The sequence below is a fragment of the Micromys minutus genome, assembly GCF_963924665.1.
Source record: "Micromys minutus genome assembly, chromosome: 23".
NCBI classification, from domain to species: domain Eukaryota; kingdom Metazoa; phylum Chordata; class Mammalia; order Rodentia; family Muridae; genus Micromys; species Micromys minutus.
In genome coordinates this window covers 45,860,056-45,888,051 of record NC_137958.1, presented here as the reverse complement: position 1 = coordinate 45,888,051, position 27,996 = coordinate 45,860,056, and the positions used below count along the sequence as shown (strand labels likewise).

General features: G+C 39.2%; 1 protein-coding gene across 16 annotated transcripts in view; it reads left to right on the top strand.

The window, feature by feature from the left end:
* The window catches only part of CADPS2 (calcium dependent secretion activator 2), a gene marked incomplete at its 5' end in the record, with an annotated part of 458,357 nt that overhangs the window by 327,774 nt on the left and 102,587 nt on the right, over positions 1 to 27,996 (top strand). For 11 of the 16 annotated variants that reach the window (XM_080936279.1, XM_080936275.1, XM_080936276.1 and 8 more), the window contains 4 exons: positions 14,718 to 14,819; positions 19,931 to 19,994; positions 22,480 to 22,603; positions 24,469 to 24,489. In XM_080936279.1, the coding sequence (XP_080792405.1) occupies positions 14,718 to 14,819; positions 19,931 to 19,994; positions 22,480 to 22,603; positions 24,469 to 24,489 (311 nt within the window). The remainder of the gene's footprint in view (positions 1 to 14,717; positions 14,820 to 19,930; positions 19,995 to 22,479; positions 22,604 to 24,468; positions 24,490 to 27,996) is intronic. The other 5 variants (XM_080936287.1, XM_080936273.1, XM_080936274.1 and 2 more) reach the window with 1 other exon arrangement.

The following is a 27,996-nucleotide window of genomic DNA, read 5'->3' as shown; positions in this document are numbered from 1 at the left end:
TGTGGCTGAGTTAGGCACAGGAGCTTCTGGGAATCTTGTTATAGAAGTACCAAATGCTCGGGTGAATGGTAGGCACCATTATTGTCAGAGAATTCTATGAAAAAGCTCCAGGTAGAAGTTATTCGCTGGAATCTGACAGCTCCTTTTCACCATGCTGCTTGGGACCCTTGTAGACCTAGTGGGAGATTAACAGAAGCATAGTCTGAAGGTGGAGGAATGAAGCCCACCATGAAGGTACTTAGGGAGACAGACGTCATTTTAGGGAACAGTTACTGGGCTCAGATCATCAGTTCCCTCTGTTTTCTGTTAAAATTAAGCAACTTTGAGATTCTTCTGAAGCATTGGATGAAAGAGCCTGCAAGAAGGGGGGTGTTTTAGTGTACATTAGGTCCATAAAGTAAGCCATGGACAAATCCAAGATCTCCATTGCTCCCCGGGGACAACAGCATTCCTGTTAGCTTTTCTTTAGCTGTCATGTCTCTCCAACAGTGAAGCATCTGTTTGATCACTAAGTAGTTCAACCCCAGCCCTCTGCTTCTAGGGGATAGCACTCCAGTATCCATTGAGAGAGAAGCTTGTCTTCCTTCCTCTTCAGTGAGATGACATCAACCATTTGTCACAATATACATCCCATCTAGAAATCCTTAATCTAATGCAGTATTGATTCCTGCCGAATTTTCATTTTCACATTTGCAAGGGTCAAGGTTGTTCTTTGCGCTCCATAGTTCCTGTGGTTGCTGGTTTTGACAGATGGAGTCATCACCCCTTCGCCCCAAAGATTTACTTCGTTATCCTTTTCTTACCCTTAATTGTTCCTCCCTTGATTTTGAGGCATTTATTTCCTACCTTGCTAATTCATCGTAGATCATACAGTCAACAAAGGGTTTGAGACTCTGTTTTCTCCTAAATGTTGCTTTTACAGCATATTAAAAAATTTTCTGTGAAGGAACTATGAAGATTCCCTTCAAGCAATTTTGATCATTTATTAAATTCCTGAGAAGAGAGCTCAGACCTCATTTTCTTATGCGCTCTGTGAGCTACCAATTCTTTGTAAGTGATTTTATTTACGGCTAAGTATGTGTCAGATATCAAAATTCTAAAGATGTTTCAAACACTGCAAATGTTTCCTGTTGCTTTTGTGCCTCGAAGTCCTTAGTGCAAGCAGGGTCTATGGAGTCAGGCCCTCTAACTCCTTTCAAATTGTGCCTGTGAGATACACAGGGCTATGACAGAGTAAGTGGAGACCTGCCACCCCTGTTATGCTTTCTCTGTGTCTGTCTTGAGGCTGTTTTATTATGTCCAGTCCATCTGGAAATTCTTCAGTCTCCTGTGCACACTACCAAAGACCCTTCTCAAAACCGGTGTTGATTTTGTGCTCATGGTATTTTCACAATTATTTTCACTTTCTTTTTCTATTTGTCTCATGACTTTGTAATTTTGGCTTTTCTATAGTCTTTCCTTTTCTTTTCTTCTTTTTTAAAAATGTATATGAATACACTATAGCTGTCTTCAGACACACCAGAAGAGGGCATGAGATCCCATGACAGATGGTTGTGAGCCACCATGCAATTGCTGGGAATTGAACTCAGGACCTCTGAAAGATCAGTCAGTGCTCTTAACTGCTGAGCTGTCTCTCCAGCCCTGGCTTCTCTAAATTGTGAAATTTTACTGTGTTATATAGTAAAATTAATTGACTTAATTTTTTCGTATGGTAATATTTCAGTGAATTCAGTCTCTTTACTACTAACATGCATTCTAGTAAAAATAAATTAACTTTTACTGTTTGATTCTACATTTTCTTTTTGTCAAACACTTGGAACACCTTCTTCCTTTACTTGCCTGTTGCACATTTTTTCTTCTAATAGTTTGAATCTGCTAACAGCTGTGTGTGAGCTGTTACCAGGTTTCCTTTCAAGTTTCATACAAGATGTGATAACTTCTTCTTAGCTCTTCACTACCTTCCTTGCAACTTTAAAATATATCAAATAATCAAGTATCTCATGTATAATTTAGCATGTACTCTACAGACTTTTCCCAAAGGAAAGTACATATGATTTAAGGACCTACAGCACAAAACTCACTATTAAAGTATGAATTATAGTAGATAAATTTGGAGAAGCACCTAAATTGTATCTAAAACAGAATTCCACAGATGTGCCATCTGGTGAAATGCCCTTCCATTACAGAAGATATGTGAGAATATTTGAGTGATATGTGAAATGTCTACTAAGTTCATTAAAATAATGGAATTGAATATTAATATCTATAGATTTATAGAAAATTTGAATATTTATAAGATAATACTTCCAGTTATTTCTGATTGGCATTTTATAGGAAATTTTTGTTTTTTTTTATTTTTCTGAATACCTTGTCTCTGGATGTCTATAAAGGTATTTAAAACACATTATATTTTAAGATACAATTTACAATGTAAGGTAGACAATGATTGGTTGATTGATTGATTGATTGATAGACAGACAGACTGATAGATGAGGACAGATTATACACAGATACAGATAACTCTATGTAGAGATCCTCTTTCTATTTTTAATTCAAATTCTCTTAGCATTTTGTTTCTATTGAATTTTAGAGTGTGCACAGCAATGCTTTTAGTTTGAGTTAGTCTAAAAAATATGATGTTTGGGGGGGAGGGTTCCCAAGAGAAACTAGCTAACGAATGCTTCTTTGTCTTTGGCACAACCTAGAAACTCCATCAAGTCTGTTGTCCTTAAAAACTCTAATTTCTACTTTTACCATGGAAGTGTCTTTTAATGTTCACAATCTCCACGAAAGCAGAATGTACCACAAAATGCAAAGAAGGAGTCATAAGACAGGTGTCGCTGCACAGAGAGCTGGGAGTTGTACAAGAAAGGCTGGAGGCAGGGAAGGGACTGGGTAAATCGTGTAATTATATTTTAATTTGAAAAAAATAAAAACAAACTTTGTAAAAAAAAGAGTAAGAAAGCAACTCTGACTTCAAATTTTCATCTTCATACTTTTTCTTATAGAATCTCCCTCTCCCGTCTCAGTGAGACGGTGTGGGACATAAACGTAATGTCAGGACAGGAAACACACTGTTTCCCTAATGCACACTCGCCCAAACCTAGGTATTCTGACTGAAACAATAGGAAATGTTAGGGAAGCAAGACTGGGGCGACTGTTTCTTCTCCTCGCTGTTCCCCACCATTCCTATTCCTGCCCGCGACTCCCTGTCCCGACCATTCTGTTCACAAATGGATATTGGTGGGAAATTCACAAAGTGCAAAGTGACTTTACCCGCTGTGCTGAGGGAGAATTGATAACACTGCCCTCCAGGCACCTCTTCCCTTCCCTTCTCGCTCTCTAGGGGGAAGTAGGATGTCATCCATTCCTCAGAGGAGAACAGGTGACAGGAGGCCTGTGAGAAACTGAAAGCATCTTACGCTGTAGCATTCATTCACCTTCTCCTTGCTTGAAGATTAACCATAGATCACCAAGCCCAGGTGCTCAGACACACCTGATGCATGGTGGGAGTTTGGGAGAGAGTCATATCATGGATTAAATCGCTCTGTTTTCTAAATAACATTGCTTTTGACCTATTCATTCAACCCATGCTTTCCAAGTGCTCTGTCCCTGTCCATGCCTGGAGATCCGAGGCTCACTTACCCTCAAGTACCTAGAAGCTGCCCAGCTGGATATGACCATGAAAACTACAGCGGTTTTTCAGAAACAGAACATGAGTTCTTGAATGCTGGATGGTGATTTCTTTTTAAGCAGTAATTAAGAGGAAACCCTTAGTTAGCTGCTTTTTAGAAGAACTGCCTCAAGTTCACCAGCTTCCACTGCCAGCAGACATCTCAGACGCTCCAGACAATTTCACCGTGAGCTTTAGAGAGGACAGCATGATTTGTGCTGTGCGGAAGGTGGCTTGGGTCTGTTCATCCCGTGCTCCTGGAGTACCTCCAGGGATCATCGTCCCTTGCAGTGTGTTTTGGAAAATGTGGAGAGCAAATCGTCTGTGTTCAAAATTGTACCCAAATGGGTCTTAAAGCACTAAAATTAATTATTTCTGTCATTGGCCTCTGGGAATTTTTTTGACTATGAAACAAGTCTAAAATGTTTGAATGGCAAGTCCACAAGCACAGAAAGTGAAACTGTCCTTCTTGCCCATCCATATTTGAGTCTTTAACTAGACACTTAACTTTCTTTTCTACCTAACACGGAATGCTATAACCAATCTTTGTCCCACTTTCTCTCAGACTTTTTTAGAACTGGAAAGTAATTAGCCTTTTCCTTTTCAAGCACTTACTTCTTACCTGTTTTCCCTGTTCTAGAAGCCAGTAGATAATAGAAATCTGCATAATATTGTTTATTCCTCTTTCCTGTCTTATGTTTTTAAATTATTTATTTATGTATATGAGTACTTTATTAGCATTTATGCCTATATGACAGAGACCATAAAACAAAAGAGAAAAATCAGATCACATTATAGATGGTTATGAGCTAGCATGTGGTTACTGGGAATTGAACACAGAACCTCTAGATAAGCATCCAGTACTCTTAACTCCTGAGCCATGTCTCCAGCTCCCTGAGTTATGGATTTTAAGTCAATATCCTTACCTGTAGCTTACATTTACTCCTGGAAAAAACAAAATAAGGTGTCTATTGTATATAAACATTTTTAATCACTGTTGTGAGACCATTTCCTTGGAGATAAACTTGGTGGGAAGCTTGTTGAGTCTGAGTGTTTGTTTGCTTGCTTCATTATATATAAACACACTGCAGCTGTCTTTTGACACACCAGAAGAGGGTAGCATATCTCATATGGTTGTGAACTACCATGTGTTTGCTGGGATTTGAACTCAGAACCTCTGGAAGTGCTCTTAACCACTGAGCCATCTCTCCAGCCCAGGATGTTTTATATGGAGGAAAAATATTCCAACCTGTAGGGGTTCTCATTAAGCCTGGAGAATAAACAACTCAAAAACCTCAGGAATTCCCTGAAACTGACCAGATATAGTAGGTCTCTCACTCATCAAGCTTATATAAGTGAAAAGGACTGATGAGAGAAATTCTCAGACAAACTCAGCTGTGTTGAAGAGGCTTAGCCCACTGAGTTGCCTGAAAGAGACAGTCTTGAACATGTTGAGAATCTAAGTTGTGTGGTGTGATCTACATTTCCAGCTTTTGTGAGTTGTTTCCCATACTGAGGTAATCTTTTGGTGCCTTTGGCTATCTTTGGGTTATTTCTGCTACTGTCAATATACCCTGGCCCATAAAACTCAGGTTTGGTCTGTAATTACTTCTCTGTCTCCAGTGAATAGACATGTGTTTATGACTCTTCCTCAAGAATAGTGTCATGCAATGTCATAATCTGCCATGTTGACTACAAGTTGAAAATACCTTATTCCATAGAAGAATTATCTAAACTATATAACCCTCATGAAAATAAAAAGTATTTTTCACTGCCTGTATGCAGATATTATATGCATGTAAGTATCTGTTTATACAGACGTGTGTGTGCGTGTGTGTGTGTGTGTGTGTGTGTGTGTGTGTGGTTGTTATTCTGAAAATAGAACATGATCTGTCTGGAAGATCAGACTTAGACAGTGGCAGAAGGTTCCAGTGTATGAGTTTTGTCCTTTGTTAATCTTTGAAATACAACTAATAAGGGCACAACTGTATTCAGCATTTAGTTGCCTCCTAAAACAAAAGGAGCTCCCTAGCATACCTTGGCCTCATCCATAGTTAAAAGAATTTCTACTTGCAATCTGTGTTACAAGCTTTGTGTGTGATGCAAAGACCCTCGTTCACAGAGCACTCCGCTTTTACTGGAATCTTGTTACGTCAATTAATATAAGCCATGAAGCAAAAAATTTGGATATTAAATCTTGATCCACGACAATATGTTTTCTTCTGGATAACACTTTAATATGTGTCAGCCCTAGGGCTTTTAGGGCTTTTAGCTGTGCTGTCAGGTTGCTGATGTAAGCTCTCTCCAGTTGCTTTTTGGAAGCACTTAGGGCAATGAGTTTTCCTCTCAGTACTGCTTTCATTGCATCCCATAGGATTGGGTATGTTGTGTTTTCGTTTTCGTTGAATTCTAGAAAATCCTTAATTTCTTTCTTTATTTCTTCTTTGACCCTGCTATCGTTTAGCAGAGCGTTGTTTAGTTTCCATGTGTATGTGGGCTTTTTGTTGTCTTTGTTGTTGTTAAAGACCAGCCGTAGACCATGGTGATCTGAGAGGATGCATGGGAGTATTTCAATCTTCTTATATCGATTGAGGCTTGTTCTGTGTCCAATTATGTAGTCAATTTTCAAGAAGGTGCCATGGGGTGGTGAGAAGAAGGTGTATTCTTTTACTTTAGGATAGTATGTTCTGTAGATATCTATTAATTCCAGTTTGTTCAAAGTCTCTGCTAGTTTTACAGTGTCCTTGTTCAGTTTCTGTTTCCATGATCTGTCCATTGGAGAGAGTGGGGTATTAAAGTCTCCCACTATTATTGTGTGGGGTGAAATGTATTTTTTGAGCTTTAGTAGGGTTTCTTTTATGAATGTGGGTGCTTTTTTATTTGGAGCATGTATGTTAAGGATTGAGAGTTCCTCCCGACAGATTTCCCCGGTAATGAGTAAAAAGTGTCCTTCCTTATCTTTTTTGATAACTTTTGGTTGGAAATTTACTTTATTCAATATTAGAATAGCCACTCCAGCTTGCTTCTTGGGGCTGTTTGCTTGGAAGTTTTTTCCCACCCTTTTACTCTGAGATAGTGTCTGTCTTTGTCTCTGAGATGAGTTTCCTGTATGCAGCAAAAGGCTGGATTTTTTTATGTATCCAGTCTGATTGATAGCCTATGTCTCTTTATTGGGGAGTTGAGTCCATTTATGTTAATAGATATCAAGGAATAGTTGTTTCTGTTTCCTGCTATTATTGCTTTTGTGGGTTGAATTGTGTCTGTGTCTTTTTCTTCTTTTGGTTTTCTTGTTTAGTTTTCTTGTTTTCACTAGGCTGTATTTTCCCTCATTGTATTGGGTTTTCTACCTAAAATTCATTGTAGTGCTGGGTTTGTGGTCAGATATTGTGTAAATTTTGATTTGTCTTGAAATATCTTTATCTCTCCATCTATGGTGATTGATAGTTTTGCTGGGTATAGCAGCTTGGGCTGGCACTTGTGCTCTCTTAGGGTGTGCATGATGTCTGTCCAGGCTCTTCTAGCTTTCATAGTCTCTGTTGAGAAATCGGGTGTGATACTGATTGGTCTGCCTTTACATGTTACCTGACATTTTTCCCTTACTGCTTTTAGTATTCTTTCTTTGCTTTGGGCACTTGGTGTTTTGACTATTATGTGTCGGGAGGTATTTCTTTTCTGGTCCAATCTATTTGGAGTTCTGAAGGCTTCTTTTATGCTCATGGTCATCTCATTCTTGAGGGTAGGGAAGTTTTCTTCTATGATTTTGTTGAAGATATTTACTGTGCCTCTTAGTTGATACTCTTCTCCCTCTTCTCTTCCTATTATCCTTAGGTTTGGTCTTCTCATTGTGTCTTGGATTTCCTGGACATTTTGGGTTAGGAGCTTTTTGTATTTTGCATCTTCTCTGGCTGTTTTGTCTATGTTTACAATGTTGTCTTCTGCCCCCGAGATTCTCTCTTCGATCTCTTGTAATCTATTGGAAATGCTTGCTTCTGTGACTCCTGATTTCTTTTTTTGGTGTTCTGCCTCTAGGGTTATCTCTTTTAGCGTTTTCTTTATTGTGTCAATTTCCATTTTAATCTCCATCTTCCATTCCTTCATTTCTTTGGTTCTGTTTTCCTCTAGTTCTTTGAGTTCTTTGAGTGTTTTTCTTGTTTCCTCTTTAAAAGCTTCTGAATCTTTTTGCTTTTCCTCCCATTCTTGTTTAAATATCTTTGTCAGCATCTTGAGGTATGATTTCAGGTCTGCATCTTCTTTTTCTGGAGTGTTTGGCATTCCGATGTTTGCTGTTATGGGAGAGCTGGGTACTGGTGTTGCCAGGTTGTCTTGGTTTCCTTGGGATATACTCTTTCTCTTTCCTCTTGCCATTTTGTTGTCAGTGATATGTTCTCGCCTTTCCCTTGTATCTGGTCTGTGTCCCTGGATCTCCACTGGTCCAGATGGCAGATGGGCCGGACTCTGTTCTGCGCCCTGAAGTCACTGCCGGGTGGAAACAGAAGTTCCAAAGTTGTGTTCCTGGTCCCTGGATCGGGCAGGACGGGGAGGGGGGTGTGCTTTCTGTGCACACTCCGCAGATATCTCTCTGCTCCCTGACTGTCTCGATCTCCTACTCACCAGTTTTTAAACCTTTAGTGCCTGCTGGACCGGGTGGCAGATGGGCCGGACTCTGTTCTGCGCCCTGAAGTCCATAATAAAAGCAATATACAGCAAACCAACAGCCAACATCAAACTTAATGGTGAGAAACTTGAAGCAATCCCGCTAAAATCAGGGACCCGAAAAGGCTGCCCACTCTCCCCCTACCTATTCAACGTAGTACTGGAAGTCCTGGCTGGAGCAATTAGACAGCAACAGGAGATCAAGGGGATACAAATCGGAAAGGAAGAGATAAAAACATCACTCTTTGCCAATGACATGATAGTGTACTTAAGTGACCCCAAAAATTCCACCAGAGAACTCCTACAGCTGATAAACAAGTTCAGCAAAGTGGCCGGATACAAAATTAACTCAAACAAATCAGTATCCTTCCTATACTCAAAGGAAATACATGTGGAGAAAGAAATTAGGGTAAAGGTACCCTTCACAATCGTCACAAAAACTATGAAATACCTTGGTGTGACTCTAACTAAGCAAATGAAGGACCTGTATGACAATAACTTCAAACCTCTAAAGAAGGAAATTGAGGAGGATCTCAGAAAATGGAAAGATCTCCCATGCTCATGGATTGGAAAAATCAACATTTTAAAAATGGCCATCCTACCAAAAGCAATCTACAGATTCAATGCAATCCCCATCAAAATTCCAACCCAGTACTTCATTAAAATTGTAAGATCAATGTGCAATTTCATATAGAATAACAAAAGACCTAGAATAGTGAAATCTATTCTCAACAAGAAAACATCTGCGGGAATCACTATCCCTGACCTCAAGCTATATTACAAGGCAATTGTGCTGAAAACTGCATGGTACTGGTACAGAAATAGGCATGTGGATCAATGGAATAGAATAGAAGATCCAGAAATGAGCCCTCACGTATATGGTCACCTGATTTTTGACAAAGGAGCAGTAAACATTCAATGGAAAAAGGACAGCCTATTCAACAAATGGTGCTGGTCCAACTGGCACTCAGCATGCAAAAGAATGAAAATAGACCCTTTCTTATCTACTTGTACAAAGCTCAAGTGTAAGTGGATTAAAGATCTCCACATTAAACCAGATACACTGAAACTATTAGATGAGAAAGTAGGGAAAACCTTAGAACACATAGGCACAGGAGAAAATTTTCTGAACAAAACACCACTGGCTCAAGCTCTAAGGTCAAAGATTAACAAATGGGACTTGATGAGATTGCAAAGTTTCTGTAAGGCTAAGGACATTGTCAAGAAAACAAAACGGCAGCCAACAGAATGGGAAAAGATCTTTACCAACTCCACATCAGATAGAAGCCTAATATCCAAGGTATACAAAGAACTCAAAAAGCTAGACACCAGAGAATCAAATAACCCTATTAAAAAATGGGGTACAGAGCTAAACAAAACATTCTCAGCTGAGGAATATCGAATAGCCGAGAAATATCTGAGGAAGTGCTGGACATCCTTAGCCACCAGGGAAATGCAAATCAAAACAACCCTGAGATTCCACCTCACACCAGTCAGATTGGCCAAGATCCAAAACTCAGATGACAACAGATGCTGGCAAGGTTGCAGAGAAAGAGGAACACTTCTCCACTGTTGGTGGGTTTGCAAACTGATACAACCACTCTGGAAATCAGTCTTGCGATACCTCAGAAAATTGGACATAGTACTACCTGAAGACCCAGCTATTCCACTTCTGAGCATATACCCCAGAGACACTTTAATACACAACAAAGATATATGCACCACAATGTTCATAGCAGCTCTATTTGTAATAGCCAGAAGTTGGAAAGAACCCAGATGTCCTTCAGAAGGTGAATGGATACAAAAATTGTGGTACATTTACACTATAGATTACTACTCAGGTATGAGAAACAATGACTTAACGAAATTCTTAAGAAAATGGCTGCATCTAGAGAATATCATCCTGAGTGAGATAACCCAGTCACAAAAGAACAGACATAATATGCAGTCACTGATAATGGGATACAAACCCCAGAAAGCACTGAACACTCTAGAAACTACTCACAGACTGTGTGAAGCTCAAGAAAAAGAAAAGAAAAGAAAAGAAAAAAATCATTATGCTCAATCCTTATACACCAAGAAAACGTTGACAAATTCCGTGTTACATCCTGTTTCATATGTACTTTGTGCTCATCGTAACTAGTAAGACCTTAATGCACACTATCAAACCTTTGGGAAAAAAAGCCAAACATTGACAAAAATGTATTCATATACTTTTATGCAAAAATCCTTAAAATTTGTACATTTATCTTTTTTTTTAAATAAAGTTGTTCAAAAAAATATATATGTGTCAGCCCTAGAGTTAAACCACAGTTAACATTCGGGCCGGGAAGCTGATCATTGACATTAGAATTTTCAATCACCACACTTTGACCAGTCTTGCTACCAACATGAAAGACATATCTTTATTTTTCCCTTCTATACCTCAAGAGAAGAAATACCTTCTTGAGATTTAAAGTAAATCAATTTGAATATAACCAAGATGACAAATAAACACTAGAGATTTTCTTCTAAGTCTAAACAGATGTTTCCCTTTTTAAGAGTGCTTTTATCAAAGTCCTGCAGCTATAACCCCTGCTCCCGTCTGCCTTTTAGAAAACTTCCTATTACATGGATCTGTGACACATATTCCAAGTCCTTTAAACTCTGCTAACACTACTAAGGAATGATGAGCATCCCCTAGCCTTTGGATGGACAGCACAGGTTCTGAGCTCTCACTTTGAGTCGCACCCTTTGGTTTCATCAGTATGTTCACACAGAACGGCAACAGTCTCTTGGCCAGCGCGTTAGATACCAGAGATATAGCAAGAAAGAGGGAAAGAATAAATAACTGGTTCATAATTTATGTCATAATAGCAAGTGGCCTTATGTACAGTGAACATGGGGGCAGGGAGGGCAGGTTGTAAAAATGAGAAATTAAATCTTCATATAGGACGATGAGACTAGTTAGGAGGCCGGAGAGGGGGGAAGACAAGTGAGGGGTGGGATCAGAGATCACGCCATGGGCCCATATAAAGGCTCCGACTGGTAAAGGCTGTAATGGTGGGATCGTTTCCAGGGTCTTGAGCCAAAAAGGAATGTGAAAGGATTGATAAATAGTAGCATGCCTGGTACTTGACAAAGATAGCAAGACCAAGAGGACTAGAGCAATGCTCAGGGGGAGCTTGTCATTTCTGACCCACAAGAACAGTGGGGGACCTAGTGAGGGGACGCACCATGCATGCATGTAGAACATAGACATAGAGCCACACAGAATATTCATATGCTTAAAGTAATAACTTAATTAAGTAAAAACTATTATTCTAATGCTGCTAAAACCCATGATTTTGCTCAGACCATCTGCGAACACATCACTTATATATAAGTGTGTATATAAAAGAGCAAAGTTTTGGGGCATTGAAGAGGTGGCTCAGTGGTTAAGAGCACTGACTAGTCTCTCAGAGATCCTGAGTTCAACTCCCAGCAACCACATGTAGGCTCACAACCATCTGTAATGGGATCTGAGACCCTCTTCCGGTGTGTCTGAAGAAAATAACAGTGTGCTCACATACCTTAAATAAATAAATCTTTCTTTAAAAGAAAACAGCAAGATCTTAGCACTTTCATTGTGAATGTCCTCAGCAAGAGGAGAAGAGACACTGTTTTAAACTCGCTGGGTTTTAAGTTTTCCACCTTGCATATGTAGGAAATATCTGGCGTAAAAAACGAATGTTTAAAATTCTTCCTGCAGCATTGCTAGTCAGATACCACCCCCAGGGCTGAGTGGGACTTTCCTTTCACTTCTTCTTTATTTTTGAAGAAAGTAAAAGAGAAAGCAAGTAAGGGGTGGTACTTGAGAACACTGGCTTCAAATTACAGGAAAGGCAGGTTCAAGTCTAGTCTCTGGCCTCTGCTGTTGAGGAGAAGTAAGCTCACCTCCTTGAACCTCCTCTTTCCTTGGAAAGGACAGACAGGACTATAGGCAACAGTCTGCTGTTCTACAAGCCAAACGTCTTGCCCAGTGCCAGGTACATAGTTCACAATCTGCGGTTAAGAATCATAATGTCTCCTTTGACAGCAAGAGTTAGTAGAACATTGTTGACAACACAGAATTTCGTGCCTTTATTATTAAGAGTCCTTAAGCTGTTCCCCCAAGGCTCGATTGCACCCAATTTTCATTCCGAACTGATAACCTAGATTAGAAAGGCACCTCATATTCCTAATAATCAGTAGTTTGCCTTATACATTAAAATGGTCGGGACATAAAAAAAATTATATCACCCAGTGCACTTTACCTGTTTGATTTGTGCTTGGTAGTAACAGAGTTGGTGAGCCAACAGTATTTCACTGTACACTGCACTATTTTCCCGGCAAATCTTGATGCAAACCCTTTCCTGAGGCATCTCTTTCACTGTCCCTTACCTGAAACCCTATTTTACCCTACCAGATACTCTTGTCCCTGCCGATCACAATGTCATCAGGCAGTTTAAGCAAGAATAATCAATCACTCAAACTCACCATGTAGCATCTGTCAGTGAGTCATTCTAATCATCAAAATGTGACGGACATTTCTCCCATCTTTCTAGGTCTTCTACCAAATTGTCAAGGCCCTACAGTGAAACAACCTGCTGTAACTAACCATGAAGAATGCATTCATTCCTATTGCTGTCTGTATAACAACATAATTTGGGGCTAGTTGAATGTGAATACCCAAAATAACCTTAATACCAGGTTAATGACTTATATAAAACTCTCTGGTGGACTTAAAGCCAATAGAGTACTTGCCTAACATACACAAAGCTCTAGGTTCATCTCCCAGAACCACATGACCAGCACAAGAGTGTGTGCCTTTAGCCAGCACTTGGAAGATGAACCAGGAATTCAAAGACATTTTTGGCCATATAGTCCATTTGAGACCAGTAGGATACATGCAACCCTGTCTTTAAGAAAACAAAACCAAAAAACTGATGAAAAGAGATTTTTTTGTGTGTGTGTGATCGTTGTCACAAGTGTTTACTAATAACTAATAAAATTGTCTAATTTTTGGATTAGTATTCCCTAAGTCAAAGATGGTTTTGAAACAGTTACGTGAAGACATCTGATGCATTTAGTACAAAACACCAGCATTAGAGTGTAGATGTCATCTGGAAAACTTGGCATTTTCTCCCTCCTACATGCAAAACCAATACCAGTGTTTTGTTATTAGCCTTTCCGTAATTAGCATTCAGAACCCAGTCTTACACAATAAATGTAACTGATGTGTTATTCTAAATGTAGAATTAGATATTACCTTGTTTAGAAATTAATTATAATTGCAAGAAATGTTTTCAAAGACTAAATCCCAACAGCATGTAAATTTCTGAAGTAACAAATTATTTATTGTACATAAGAAGAAAGACTTCATACTTAAGTGATGCTTAGATGTGACTGGAAGATCACTATGTCAATAAGGTTCACGTATAACTTTGAAATTAATTGCTTTTGTCCTAATTGACTAGTTGACAAGCGTGAAATATATATTCATGCACATACACACACGAACGGGAAATATCAAATTAAAACCTTGTTTGTAATGTGATTTCAACCACTTCTCTTTACATTTAATAACCCTTGTTTTTACCTATTTTATACATAAGTGTTAATATTAATACTTGGAACAATGAGTGCACACCTTTAGGAAAATATAATCAAAAAAAATGAGCCACGTCCACTGCCCATTCAAGCACCAAAGATATTCTTAAATATAAAAGGTTTAAAGAAAATATAAAATGAATGTGTTTTCTGATCTAGTGTGGACAGTTTAACTTCTGTCTTCTCAAATTTTACGTCTGCTGTATAGCCAGATACAGAATTTTTTGAGAATTTTCTAAATATAGTTTGCTAAGTGTATCTTATCTATTAGCGTCAGGCTCACAAAATTTCTGTTTCTTGCGAACTTTAAATATCTCTAGCCTTGTGTTTTGCATACTTCCATTTGGAAGAGAAGCAGTTAAGATATTTGCACTCCATTCAGTCTGTTTTATAATAGTCCCATTCAGGGGATAGGCATTTAATTGGTCAGGTGTTTAATTCCACTAGAGAACATTTTCCCTGGATTTTTCAAGGACTAGTCATTGTTTTCTGTGTATCTGGGAACTATTTATTGTCAGCATTTACCTTGAAGGCTGTCTAAGAGAATAAATCCATTCCATTCATTCTAGGTCAAAAACAAAGTAAATGGCTGCAAATATTTCCATTAAATTTCCAGTGTAAACACAGCTAATGCTAAGATGCCTTTTACTTGATTATCTGAATCATTTAGGGGATATATTTGTGTATATAAAATTTTTCAAGGTAAATATTCTCTTCATACAAATTGCTGACTCTCCTGGTTTGTTTGTTTTCTTTTTTTTTTTTTTTTTTTTTTTTCCAGGCCTGATGGAATTGGAACGGTTTCAGTGGAAGAGAAAGAAAGATTTGAGGAGATAAAAGACCGACTTTCATTGCTTTTAGAAAACCAGATCAGCCACTTCAGGTGTGTATTGTGTTTGAGCCAAGTATCTGTCTTTCCAATCAGGCTTTATCCTCCATGTCCCAATACATTTTTTGTTAAATCTTCCTGCCACTACTCAGTTACCAGTAGGGTCCAAGTGCTTGCAGTGTGTGATCCAGTCTTCATTCCGTGGGCATTTGTTTCCACTGGCTTTGTAGCTTAGCCATTCCTGCTGTGATGTGTGTCTGCTGAAGCTTCAGTACTTTCCTCCATCCTGTGTAGGTTTTCATTTTCATCCCAGCTCTAGAGACTTTTCTTTCCTCTGTCCCACCAAGTAAGGAGTTTCCTATGGTGGGGCAGTTCCAGTTTTTCTGCCAAAGGAGAGTCTCAAGTATGGGCTTCCCACTTGTCCCACTGGAACATGGTTAACCCTTTGATTGCTTAATCTATTAGATATCTTTGTATTCAGAACATAAGGCATAGCACCAAGTGCTCCTAGCTCGGAATGGTTAGGCTTCAATACTAAGAAATTTTGGCAGAGGGAAAGACAGACAGCTTGATACTACTATTGCTCTGATTTTAGGTAGTCTCAAAGAACCCAATGGTTAGAAATCTAAAGAATAGTGTGCTAATATGTTTCCTTCTATTACCACTTTTATTAGACTGTATGAAGTACTGTTTCATCAATTAATTCTGTCTTATACAATCTCCATCATGTTGTACGTATATGATTTGTAATCATTTTTTTAAATCAACAAATTTTATGAATATTCCTTCCCACCAAATTGATATTTATATTTGAGAGTGAAGAATCATTTGCAAACCCTCTGTGATGTATACCCCCAGCTTTCTTTACCTGCGCTAGTCTCCCGTACCAGCATCAGTCCATCGTAATTCCCCAGAGAAGATGATGATACCCGGACTGAGGAGGAAACAAGCATCACTCATGTCAAAAGTTATGGCAGGAAGATTTTATAAACCTCTGTTAAAACTTTGATAATAGCATGCCTCCCCCAACTCATATACTTGACTATCCCTACACTAGCAACTATTCAGGCTTCCTTGTTGCTAACATCTTCTCCTAAGTGTTTGCTCAAGATCAAAACCCTACACCTTTAGATACTTAAGGCTTCCTTAACATCTTAGCAAGAGGCACCTTCCTCAAGGACTGTCTTTCAGAACTGCTTCTTCGAGCCCAGCTTCTTTGCACTTTCTAGTAACATACTGCTCACACATGTTGAACATTAGACATTTGAGGAAAGTATTTCATATGGAGGAAAGAGCCCGATTTACATAAATAACAAAGGGAGGCAAATATTTGGAGGCAGCGAAAATTGTAAAGGGAAAGTGGAGGAAGGTTATAGAGAAAAGTTTAAAAAAACAGGGCATCTATCAATCAAAAAAATGAGACTGAAAAGTTAAAGTAACACTTCAAAGAACAAGTAATCACTCTGGAGATAGTATAAAATGTTATGCATGTAGCATAGATGCATAGTGTTGACAGGTTAAGTTTACAGAGACTTCCAGAGGGTACACATGTTCTCTTGTAGTTCTGTGAACCTCCAGTCAGCAAAAACTGACCTTTGACTTTACCACAGAACGGAATTTAAGGATGGGACAGTATCAAACAAAGTAGAGTTTATTAAGAATAATGAAATGAGCAGGCACTCCCACAAGTGTGGATCTGGCCTCCTCCAGAGTCCACTTGAGTCCCAACTCTAGCCACATGTGTTCTCCTGGTAGTCTTCAAGCGACATCTCAAAAGTTGCCAAGAACATTTTTCTCCTTTTTCAGTCTCTTTTAAAAATAAAGATTACAGGGGGGAGGGGCTCTGAAGATACCACAGGTGGGGTTTCAACTAATAAGTTAAACCATAATCAATAGGATTGCATAAGAGTTGAGAATGCATTTTTACCTTAAATGGGGTTTCTGGTAAGTTTCCTAGGTCTGTGTAGTTTACAGGTAGGGAAGGGAAATCATATGTCATCTATTCCCATTTTAGTCTTCTTATTTGAAAATATCACTGTTTAGAAGAAATACTGTCCCTACAGCAAACTCTAATTGTTTTGAAAATCTTGGTTTGCCCCTGACCTAGCTAGAGCCTTCAAAGGGATTCCAAAATGAAGGGTTCTATTCTTTTCTCGTGTCCCCATACTTGTTTTTATTTGGCCTCACCATAACTCAAATGGTAAAGAATTATCGCAAATGGTGAAATTCACTAAGCAGACAGAGGGAGAAAAAGTGTGCTGGGGGAAAGGAAACATCATCATTCAAGAGGGAAGTGCAGCTTAAAACAGCAGAGTCAGGGGCTGAAGTAAGAGAATGAAGTTCAGTCCAGCCTCAGAAACAAAAGCCTCTTAGCATAGATACTAGGTATGAATCCCAACAGCAAATCTGAATATGGAGAAACGGAACTTTCAAATGCCGTGGCATTAAACCCACTCTGGAAACCAGGTTAGCGGGTCTTGAAATTCTAAACACCTGTTGCAGATGGGACCTATTTGATGCCTACACATTTTCCCATTTGAGAGTAAAGTCCCTGTACACCAAAGAATGAGCGGTAGTCCATACCAAAATTGTTTACAATTAAATGAAAATAAGACATATGAGTACTGAAGATGAGATAAACCGTGACCATGTAGAGTGGTACAGCCTCCACCAACACAAATGGATGAAGTGCCAAGTGATCACGCATACACACCAAAAGCTACAAACTACACACTCTTAGGTAAGATTCTAGACATGTAGTCTCATCCAAAGATAGAAATTAATCACGGGCTGCCAGGGGTAGGGGAAAGTTTGTAAATGTCCTTGCCACTGCTGACACTTTAAAAAGGTAGACACAGTGTCACAATTTAAAGAAATGTTATAATTTAAATACATGCAATTTGTTCTAGATCATCCCACTACCCAGCACTGGGGGCTGAGGCTAGAGCTCACGCAGGTGACACTTATCTGTCACATGTAACATTCTGGGGTGAATCCCCATAACCCCAAATACTGAACGCTAGGGGTTCTCTTTCATAGCAGGGCATTGGTAGCCTGTCAAAAACTGCAAACTCAAGAAGTGAAAACACAGGTTCAAAGTTTGAGTGCATAAGTTCCAAACATTAAAAGAATCAGCTAAAATGTGACCTTTTCCTCTTTCCTAAACACAGGAATCATTTGGGGTAAGGCAGAGCAAAGGTGAAGGACTCACGATCTTGTACTGTGAAAGGCCTGTTGGAGGAAGTGTTCACAATGCACATCGAATTTCAATACATATTAGTGCTTTAATCATGGGATGAGTCTAAGCTATCTCATTTATCTGTAAAACTCATTTACCAAGGCAGGGATGAGGTTGGCTCACTCAGATTAGGTATTACACGTGATTGAATTTTATTCAATAAATTGAATGGTTTCTACTTTGATGTTGCATAGCTGTCACAAAACAAAAACAAAAACAAAAGAAGAAGAAGAAGAAGAAGAAAGAGAGAGAGAGAGAAAGAAAAGAGAAAAAAACCCAAAATATTTATCCTGAAAGGAGGCAGAACAAAATGATTCCCTTCTTTTATAATGCATTATAAAGATTAATTAAGCTTCTGTTATTTTCTAACAGTTATTGATTCAGGATTACTCTAAGTGTGCTGAATTATTTACACATCCTGCACAGCCAATGCTAATTCAGAACATACCCATTGGGACCCCAGAGCCCTGAAATCCTAAATGTAATCTGAGGATCAGTGACATTCCATTCATAAAACGTGTCGCCCCCAGGTTAGTGGAAATAAACAATAGCAAAGACAATGGGTGGATTATGCAAATACAACGAAAAGATTAAGCGAGGGGAGGGAACTACAAGGAGCCAATTGGCACTTTATTTAAATGTGGATTAAGCTTTAAAGTATACAGAATGAGTAAAGCTACTTCACTAATTTGCTGAGGTCTAAAAAGCACCATTTCACAGGTACCGCTATTAAAATAAATTGATTGAGGCTTTTCTGGAGGTGGGGGAACATGGCAGGGAGAGGCAAAACTCAGTGAGTATATGTTCTAACAGAAAGCAGGTGGTAAATCCTCCTAAGAAAAGCCTAGCGAACTAAATTAGGGAAGTATGCACTTGCATTTATCTCTACTGGAGAAACGTTCATAAAACTGACAGTCTCCAAACAAACTCAAATACATTTCTTTTAAAATGAGGAAAGAAATGCATCTTTTATTCTTTTTTTTTTTTAATTGAGTTTTTCAAACGATTTCTAACTTGAAATTTAAAGTGTGTTCTAGGTAAATCCATTCAGATTACAGTGCGAGAAAAATAATTTCATTCTGCGGCTACTGGATAATTGAGTAGGACCTGGAGAGAAGAGAACTTCCCAACTCATTAGTTGACAGATTCTTAAATCCGAGTGGGGTAACTGCATAGTGCCTGCAGCTCCTGGGGAGGGAGCTACAGCCTGGGAGGGGTGGTGGGGTTATTGCTGAATCTGAAGCCTGTGACTCCATTGGTGTGGAGATTGATGTGAAAAGAAACCACCACCTGTTACCCGAGCTCTCTTTCCCTGAGCTCAGTTCCCGAGGAAGCCCCTCCCTGGTTTGTAGCACCCACTTTGTAGTTAGGAGCCATCAGAGAAGAAACACTGGGATCCTGACTCTCCTGAGGAAATTCTGCACAGGGTTTGCATGCTCCTAAGAAGGTGAAAGAATTAAGCACCATGGTTGCTGTGTATAGTGTCTAAATTGGAGGAAGTGAACGTTGCTGGTCTTAGAAGTTAGGTTTAGGATGGATGCCTTCTCCCACATGTTAATGCCAGCAAGTGTGAGAAAAATCATTTTCTTTCCATCAGGACCTTAAATACCAAACCTTAAACAAGAAGTTTTTAGGTGTCATACAATAATCCTCTCTACAGAGACCCTGGGGTGTCTTCCTTAATGTCTGGTCTTTTAGTACATGTTCCACGAAGACTTGAGAATCATTTTCATCATAGTTGGCACCTCTCTAGTTCAAGACATTGAATTATACTCTTGGCAAAATTTAACAGTTAACATAATGTCCAAGAGGACTCGATATTTTAACTTGTCTTCAAGGTTCTCTGCTAATGCTAAGTAACCAAAGGCATCATCATAGGGTTAATATTAGATGTTTCACTTTTTTGTCCCTCTTGTTTTTTTTAAAGATACTGCTTTCCCTTCGGACGACCTGAGGGTGCTCTGAAGGCTACACTCTCCTTACTTGAAAGGGTATGTATGAGGGTTTGTAGATGCTCTTTGTGTCCTGTGGCTCTGAGTTCCAGGTGTTGAACTGAGCGAGCTTCACTGTGCCCATAACTTTTCTTACTGATTTTCTCACTGTCTCCTTGGAAGCTTTTCCTCTACCATCCTTTCTGAACACTGTGTTACCATTGTCTTTTGATGTTCTCAATCATTGCATCTCCCCCCACCTGTCATCTCACGAACTGTTTTGTTGGTTGTTTGCTTGTTGAGTTGTTTCTAGTTTCCAGGCTACTACATACTTGCCTTTCAAAATCCTCTCACTCAGACTCACTGGTTTTTCCAGCACTTTTTAGCATTGTAGTGTTCACAATAAGAACTATGAACAATTTTGTTTATTCTTTATAGCTTGTGATTTTATTATGCTGGACCTGATTTATTGACTTTATCTTATCTATCTTTCTGCTAAAGTAACTTTAGAAATTACTACCTGTTAGCATGTCTGCTAGAAAAGGAAGAAGAAAATTGTTCAGAAATTGAAAGATAGAGTTTGACCCAGGGATTAAAATGAAATGTTTGAGTATAGGTTAAGTTCACACATGTCATACCCTTGTCTTCTGTTTTGCATGAATGCTTGAATGAAAGCATTCATTCAATAACAGGCTTTATTAGAATTTTTATATTGTTAAAAGCCTTTGTAGTCTTCACTCTTTTTAGAAAAAAAGTATTTATTCCGTTCTTAAGCCAATTACAAATAAGTGAGTTCTTAGAATTACATTACTTTCTGTATCTCACAGCCTCTCTGAGCCCTGGTTTCCATGACAGGTTCTTGCTCCTCCTTCCCAGCAGGGAGGGGGTCATGATCCAGAGATGCCTGGTGACAGGAGGCAGGTGACAACGCATCCTAGTTACAGTTACTAATCACATCTCCTGCTAAACCGAAACAAATGCTATGGGCCATTTATTTTATTTTACTTTTTTAATCTTTCTTGACTTACTAGCAACTTTAAAGGCAAAATAAAATCTGCAAGTGGATTTTTAACACCTTTAATGCTTTGGAAGAGCCCCCAGAGAAAGCTGAAACCCCTAGACAGAAACCAGGGTTTAAATCTCCCTTTCCACATGAAGAGCATAAGTTCCTAGAGGATATAAAATAATATCTAAATCCTAGCTTCACCTCTGGAGCAAACATAGACATTCTGATTGCTTGTTACTTGTTCTATTATTTGAAGTTTCTCAGCACAGGCGCTTAAGTAAAACAGCAGCATCTCGATGGTACCTCTTGGCAAAGGTTTCGTTAAATATAATATGCTATACATATTTTATTTTGCACAGTTTTTTTTTTTCAGGCTACAAAGTATCTACTTTCTGTTTCTGAAGTACCAAATATGTGTTAATTGAATTTGATAATAAAAGACCTGTTAAATGATAAAGTTAACTACTTTCAAGAAAGAAAATCTTGCCTAAAACATTTGAAGCTACTGCCAGGGTTTATTGATGCTTGTATACTAGAAGAAACTCATCCAAACACTGGTTAAAAAGAGAAGAAAGTAATGTTTCAAATGGATGTTTTCAGGCTCCTTTTGCAATTGAAGAGATTTGTAGAATACTTGCCACACTTAAAAACCTTTATTATCTTTTTATCGTATGTATCATTGTTTGAATACAAACAAAGCATAACAATTACATTAAATCCACGAGAAAATCACCTGCCTAACATGACTAACAATTTGCAATAGGAGTTACACTGAATGGTGTCGACACATGGTTAGGAAGTGTTTAAAGCTACCTTTAGAATTGTTTTATATAGCCGAATTTGCTCCTTGTTAACAATAAAACATGTGAAGAAAAAAAAAATAGCCAAGAATGCATCTTAGGAACCCACCAACAAAAGAACATTCTTTTTAGATCCAAAACGGAAGAAAATATCGCTGTGTCTCAGTGCTTGGTCTCACATAAAGCACTTGGTCCAGGAAGGTGAAGACGCCCCTTCGTCTTTTCCTACTCCAGCATACTGTGCTCTGCGGATCACAACTGCTAACGTTTAATCTGTGAATTTTGCGTCGTGCCAAAATGATGCCCATCCATGATGGAACTGTTTCCTGCAGGTTTTCCACATATAACTCAGCAGACCTGGGGCTTGTATATTAGGGCTGTGCAAGACAAACTTTATCACTTATGCCAAGGGCTGTAACCCTGATCTGAAACATCTGCTCTAATGGTACCATGGATCCCTGGAGAAGAAGTGACAGTCACACTGAATCCTGGTGACCTGGCCTATGGGAGGTTTGATGTGCACAAATGAGGCTTAGACAGGAGGAACCAAGACTGAAGGATTAGGTCCCAGTTGTGAAGTGCCGACTCATTACTTCCTGCAAGTTACAGAAGGCCCCTCCCCCTTCCCAGGAACACTCAGGTCTCGGGCAATTTGTGTCGTTTGTTTTTAGGATGTATTTTATGTACTGTCTCTCCTCTTCTCTCCTCTGGCCACCCCACTTATCTCTCCTCTCTGTAGGTTTTAATGAAAGACATCGCCACTCCTATCCCTGCGGAGGAGGTGAAGAAAGTGGTCAGAAAATGTCTGGAGAAAGCTGCCTTGATCAATTACACCAGGCTCACAGAATATGCCAAAATAGAAGGTCAGTGCCCTGAGCAACTGCCGAAGTGGCGGTGAGAGCCGGCAGTGCCTATTAACTGAATTTTCTATGAGAAGTCCTTTCCTTCGCTGAACAATCCTGTGCCTTGGCAAAGGGAAATGTCTCATTAAAATCTCAGCTGGCGAACTGAAGCCCTTTTTCCTATTCATTGCTTTAATATGCCTCCTGGGATTCCGCTTCAATGAAAGACCCAGGGTCCCTGCTTAGGTTGTCCTTTGTTCGTATTTTTGAGTTTTCAAGAAACCAAAAGGTGTTTTCATGGGTTGGTTTTTTTTTTTTTTTTTTTTTTTTTTTTTTCTGACATTACTGTAAGTATGTCTAACATTTAAACTATGGTCTGCGGATTCTTTGCTGACTGGTGTCAGTGTGGCATTCTATAATTTTATTTTCTGATCTGCAGTGTCACTTGGAGGAAGAAACTTGTTGATTGTTATGCGGGCTGGAATAAACGGTTGGAACTTCCTGCCGCTGTTAATTGCTCGCTCTATATCGATGCATTTGAAAGATTAGACCTCTTGAGAGGACTGTGCACTTTTCCTCTGTCTTCTGCGTTTTATTCATTAAGGACAGTGATATTTTCAATGTTTAGAGATAAGTAGAGGAGAAGTTGTGGCTGAGTCTCAAGATGAGCTTTTGTCCTTCCATCTTTAGAACTTGTAGACTTCAAAGTAGCACGAAAGATTTTAAGTTACTCGTTCAAACTGTCATAAACTTAGCTTACATCATACATCGCTTATTACCAGAGAGAAAGGAAAAGTTTGTGTTTGGTTAAATATTTATCTTAAAATACGAGGGAAGTCATCCTAGAGACAAAGATCTGTATCTTTAAGTAATTTTAGATTGTGCTTGCTTAGCGGACAGTAATTTATTGGTATTAGAATAATGTTATCACTATCCAGCCAATGGAAAAATTAAATGTTCTGCCTTTCCTTTTTTTTTTCCTCTCTCCAAATCTGAACAAGCTCTCTAACAAGCATGTGATAACCAACCTCCTGAGTGATTAACAAAAAAGCCATCTTGTCACCATAGCAACCAATATTATATCACAAGAGTTAACAACATGAAACCTCCTTAGTTACCAGCTTAACATCATTAATTACGATATCATGTTGCGTTAAAGCAAACGCAGTGAGCACCCGGTCATTTGAAGGAAGTGAAAGATGAACACTTTGGTTTTCACTTGTGGTTTCCAGGTAGCCTTTGTGTTGGAGAGTACTGAGTATTCCAAACAAGACAGAAAGAACTGATCCGTGAACAGATTTTAAAATCTTTCAAGTACTTCAGAGTGACATTTGGGGGGGACCTTCAGCCCTTATGCCTTTTGTACAAATACATTTTCAATTTAAAATTTGCAGACAGACCCTTTTCTTTCTGAGCTCCTTTGGCAGTGTTTTGCTGCTGGGCTGAGATGCTGAGCTGGTAGACCACCTCCCACCGTGGAGCTCAGTGGTTTTTAGCTGCAGAATCCATCGGGAAGAAGATAGAGGCTCTTCTTTTATCTGTACATAGAGACACAGTCTGAACACCAAGTGGAGAGGAAGTAGGGACCCACCCATACTCTCCTTTCTTGGAGTTCAATATGACAATAATATTCTAGAAAATGGATCCCAGCAATCTGCTCAAGGACTGCCCACCTGTCTTACATCAGAAATATAAAACATTGCCCACTCACTGAGAAAAACCTGCGTGCTTTTCCAATTTCTCCTTCCACCCTTCTTATTCTTATTTTCATTAAAAAAAATATTATTTTTTTAATGTTCAGGTCAAACCAAAACGTATCCCATGTGTTAGAAATAGAAAGTTTTCTTTGCTTGCTTGGCCTTAAATTCTCTTTTCTTATGTTTTAGGGCCTGCAGAAAAGGAAACAGGTAATGTTCCTGCATGCACATGCCATTATTTCTAATGTAGTATATGACATTTTTGAAATATTTCTTTGAAGTACAGCTGTCATTTTTAAAAAGCACATTTTTAATGTATATAGAAATACAGCCTTGGGACTATTCACAATTTACACTATAAACCTGTCCACCACTCCCAAAACTCTTCTCTTACCCTTTTCAGTATTAGCACAACCAGGAGAGAATACAAAGGTGTCCTCAGACCACTTTTTAGTTGTTCAAACCAGCAGTGCTGTCTGGAGGCCCCCCTGCTGTGTGGTAGGCATCTGGAGTTTCCCCACTGTATGATCTGAAGGCGTTGGTAACGTCTCCATGTTACCTACCTTGAGATGTTCTCCTGCCCCGCCTTTCCCACTCCTTCTGCCCACTCAGCGGTGTCCTGCCATGCTTGTCTACAATATTCGATTCGTTTCCTTCACACAGCACCTCACATGCACAAGTAGCTCACAACAGGTAAGGGCAGGATTTCCGTCTTCTCTAAGGCTGAGTAATAGTTCATTATCTGCACATAACCGAATTTGCCAAATGCCTCTGTCCATGAGTAGAATTGCTTTCGTGGTTGGGTTATTGTGGCTAATTCTGCAGAAGAATTGGAAGTACAGGTATCTGAAGATGTTTGTTTTCCTTTGGATAGACAGCAGACTCCACGGTAGAGCTCTGCTCTCATTTTATCATGCTCCTCCATACTGCTGTCCACTGTGCGTGTCACGGTTTCCACGCTGCCTGCGGTATCAGAATTCGTCCCTTCAAGTCCTTTCCTACCACGTGTCGTCTGAGATGGTGGGGGCTCTGTGACCGTGGTTTTTGGAGAGCAAGCAATAGTTTATTATGGGTTTACTAGCATCCCCATGAAGATTGGTGATACTGAATCCTTTCATATAAGCAAGAGGCCCACTGGGGATGTGTGGGTCCACTGATAGAAGTCTAACTCTGTTCCTTTGCCAGTTTTCACTGGGTTATTTGCGGCTTCTGCTATTGATCAGTGTGAGTGTGTTATATGTTTCAGATGTTAGCCCTCACTCAAATGTATTCTCTCTCCTTGTTAGGCTGCCTTTTCATTGTGCTGTCTTCTTTCCTGTTGGTTAAAAGTTTCAACATCCCTCAGTGGCGCTCTCCCCATCATGGCACCTGGTTTTCTTTGTTTGTTTTCACCAAGATACCTTTCACCAGGACGCCGAAAATGCATGTTTCCAGAACTATTGCTGATGCTTTGCAGGAAGAGTATGTGTTCTTTTTCTCTGAAAGATCAGCTGTAGTTTTGTATAAAATCAAGGCAAGAAACCTGAGGCCATGTTAATGTTATACATTACATCTTAAGCATGGCACTAATCTCATTTGGAAGTGGTTGCCAATACTTGAAGGGTTCTCATAACCAGAAGAGAGAAGCATCTTCCTTAATCACTCTCGAAAACTAGCATAAGAGTCAAAAGCAAAACTGCTGTGACGAGGAAGATGTTTTTGACTCTGAACAACTGAGCAGAGGCTACAAAAATCCCTAAGGAGACTGTGCGTGCGTGCATGCGTTCGTGTGGGTAAATGTAGGTCTCCGGTGGCGGGGGTGGGGGGGTTGGTGGGGATGGATGTTTCTGAGTCTCTGAAATGTTAAAGGTCATGTTTCTTTTGTTTGTTTGGCTTTTGTTTGTTTGGGTCTTCTCACAACTGTAAGTAATTTAACTTCGCATACCATTTTCTGTACACCCTACCTGTTCCTCTCTTCACCCTTGTGAGCAGAGTACTTCTTGCCTTGTTCCTCCCATCTCTTGGTACCCAACCTGATGACAGGAACAGTGTTCTGGAAACAGTGGTGCCTGAGACAAGTTTGCCACCCTCATATCCACTTGTAGTGCAATACACAGTTTATTTTCATTTTTAAGCTCACATCTTCTACTAAGGGCTCTATTTATTTTTCCTGTTGTTTTCCACAATCTACGTCTTGAAAGGTGACAGGCACAGCACACTGAGACAAAAATGGGGGAAGAAAGACACCACAGTAGTTACTGACTACACTGGAGGAAAAATAATTAGAATAAAATGAGGTTTTTTTTTTTTTTTAATTATCTCGACTCGTGGCAGCCCACACGATACTGATAGTTCCATGTTCTTTTAGAAATTCCTTCAAAAGATTTTGCAAAGCCAGCAGAAGGGCTCTGCAGATAAAGACACTTTCCACCAACCTGGCAAGTTGAGTTCAATCTGCTGAGCACATAGGGTTGTAGGAGAGAACAGACTTACCCAGGTTGTCCATAGGCTTTCTCATATGTGTCATGAGCACACACAGAAGGTAAACAGACAGACAGACAGACAGACACACACACACACACACACACACACATACACTATGGTTGTTCTGAAAATGAAATTTAGCCTAGCTTACGAGCAAGCAGTCAGGAGTATCTATGCCTTTCCCATGTCTGTGGAACACACAAGTCATTCATCTAAGACTAGACTCAGGCCTTTGTTTCTTCTGTGGAATAAGATGAGATCCTAGTTCACCTCGGGACACATGGGCAGAGGCAGTTGTACAGATGCCGATGTGACTCTCAAGGAGGAAGTGGACATCTCAGCAGCTTTATGAGAAAGAAATTTGATAAAACTAATGCTTATATAGAAAGGAAAACATAAGTATACTCTCTGATAATGCTCTAAATTAATGAGAGATTTTTAAGAAACATATATTCTTTAGTTGTATTTAATAGTAAAGAGATATACTGGTAAGTGACCGTGGGACATTTTTTAAATGAATAGAAATGAAAATATTAATTTTTCAGAAATTCCCCTGAACATTTTTACTATCTACAAGAAAAGAATGTTCTACCCAAGATTTCTTATGATTTTTGTCATCAATCTGAATGTCCTAAATTTACAAAAAAAAAAAAAAAAAAAAAACCTATGTATTTGTGATACCACCTGGTCTAAGAGACCCAAGAACACAGTCTGTTCTTTCTCCACTGGCTGGGAGGCTTCCAAGCTTGTCAGATTTGAAATGATAACATTCTATAACAATCTCTTCAGCCATGTTACAAAAGCTTATGGTTTATGTTATCTTACCACAACTTTCTCCCAAAATACAATTGCTTACAATTAAGACACACAAACAAACCAACAAAACCCTTCTGTGATAGGTCCCATCCAAGCAGTTTATATGTCACCTCATTTGTCTCTCACAATGAGACTTTGTGACGTACATTATTATGGTTATTATTTCAGAAAATCAAGTAAGAGGCTGAACACTCTGTCTAGAGTCCCAGACTTCATAAGTAGGTCATTAGGGCTCACTTTCTGCAAGGTTCCATCTAGAAGCTTCCCTCCATCCCTTTCTCCCTCATGAAAAGGTTGTATTATACAATCTCACTCAGTTAAACTGCTTCCCAGTTGTCATGTTTCAAACACTTTTTCTTCCTAAACCAGAGGGCACAAAACAGTTCTCCTTCCTCTTGACCATCCTGTGGTGTTAACACCATGAGGAGGAAGAGGGCT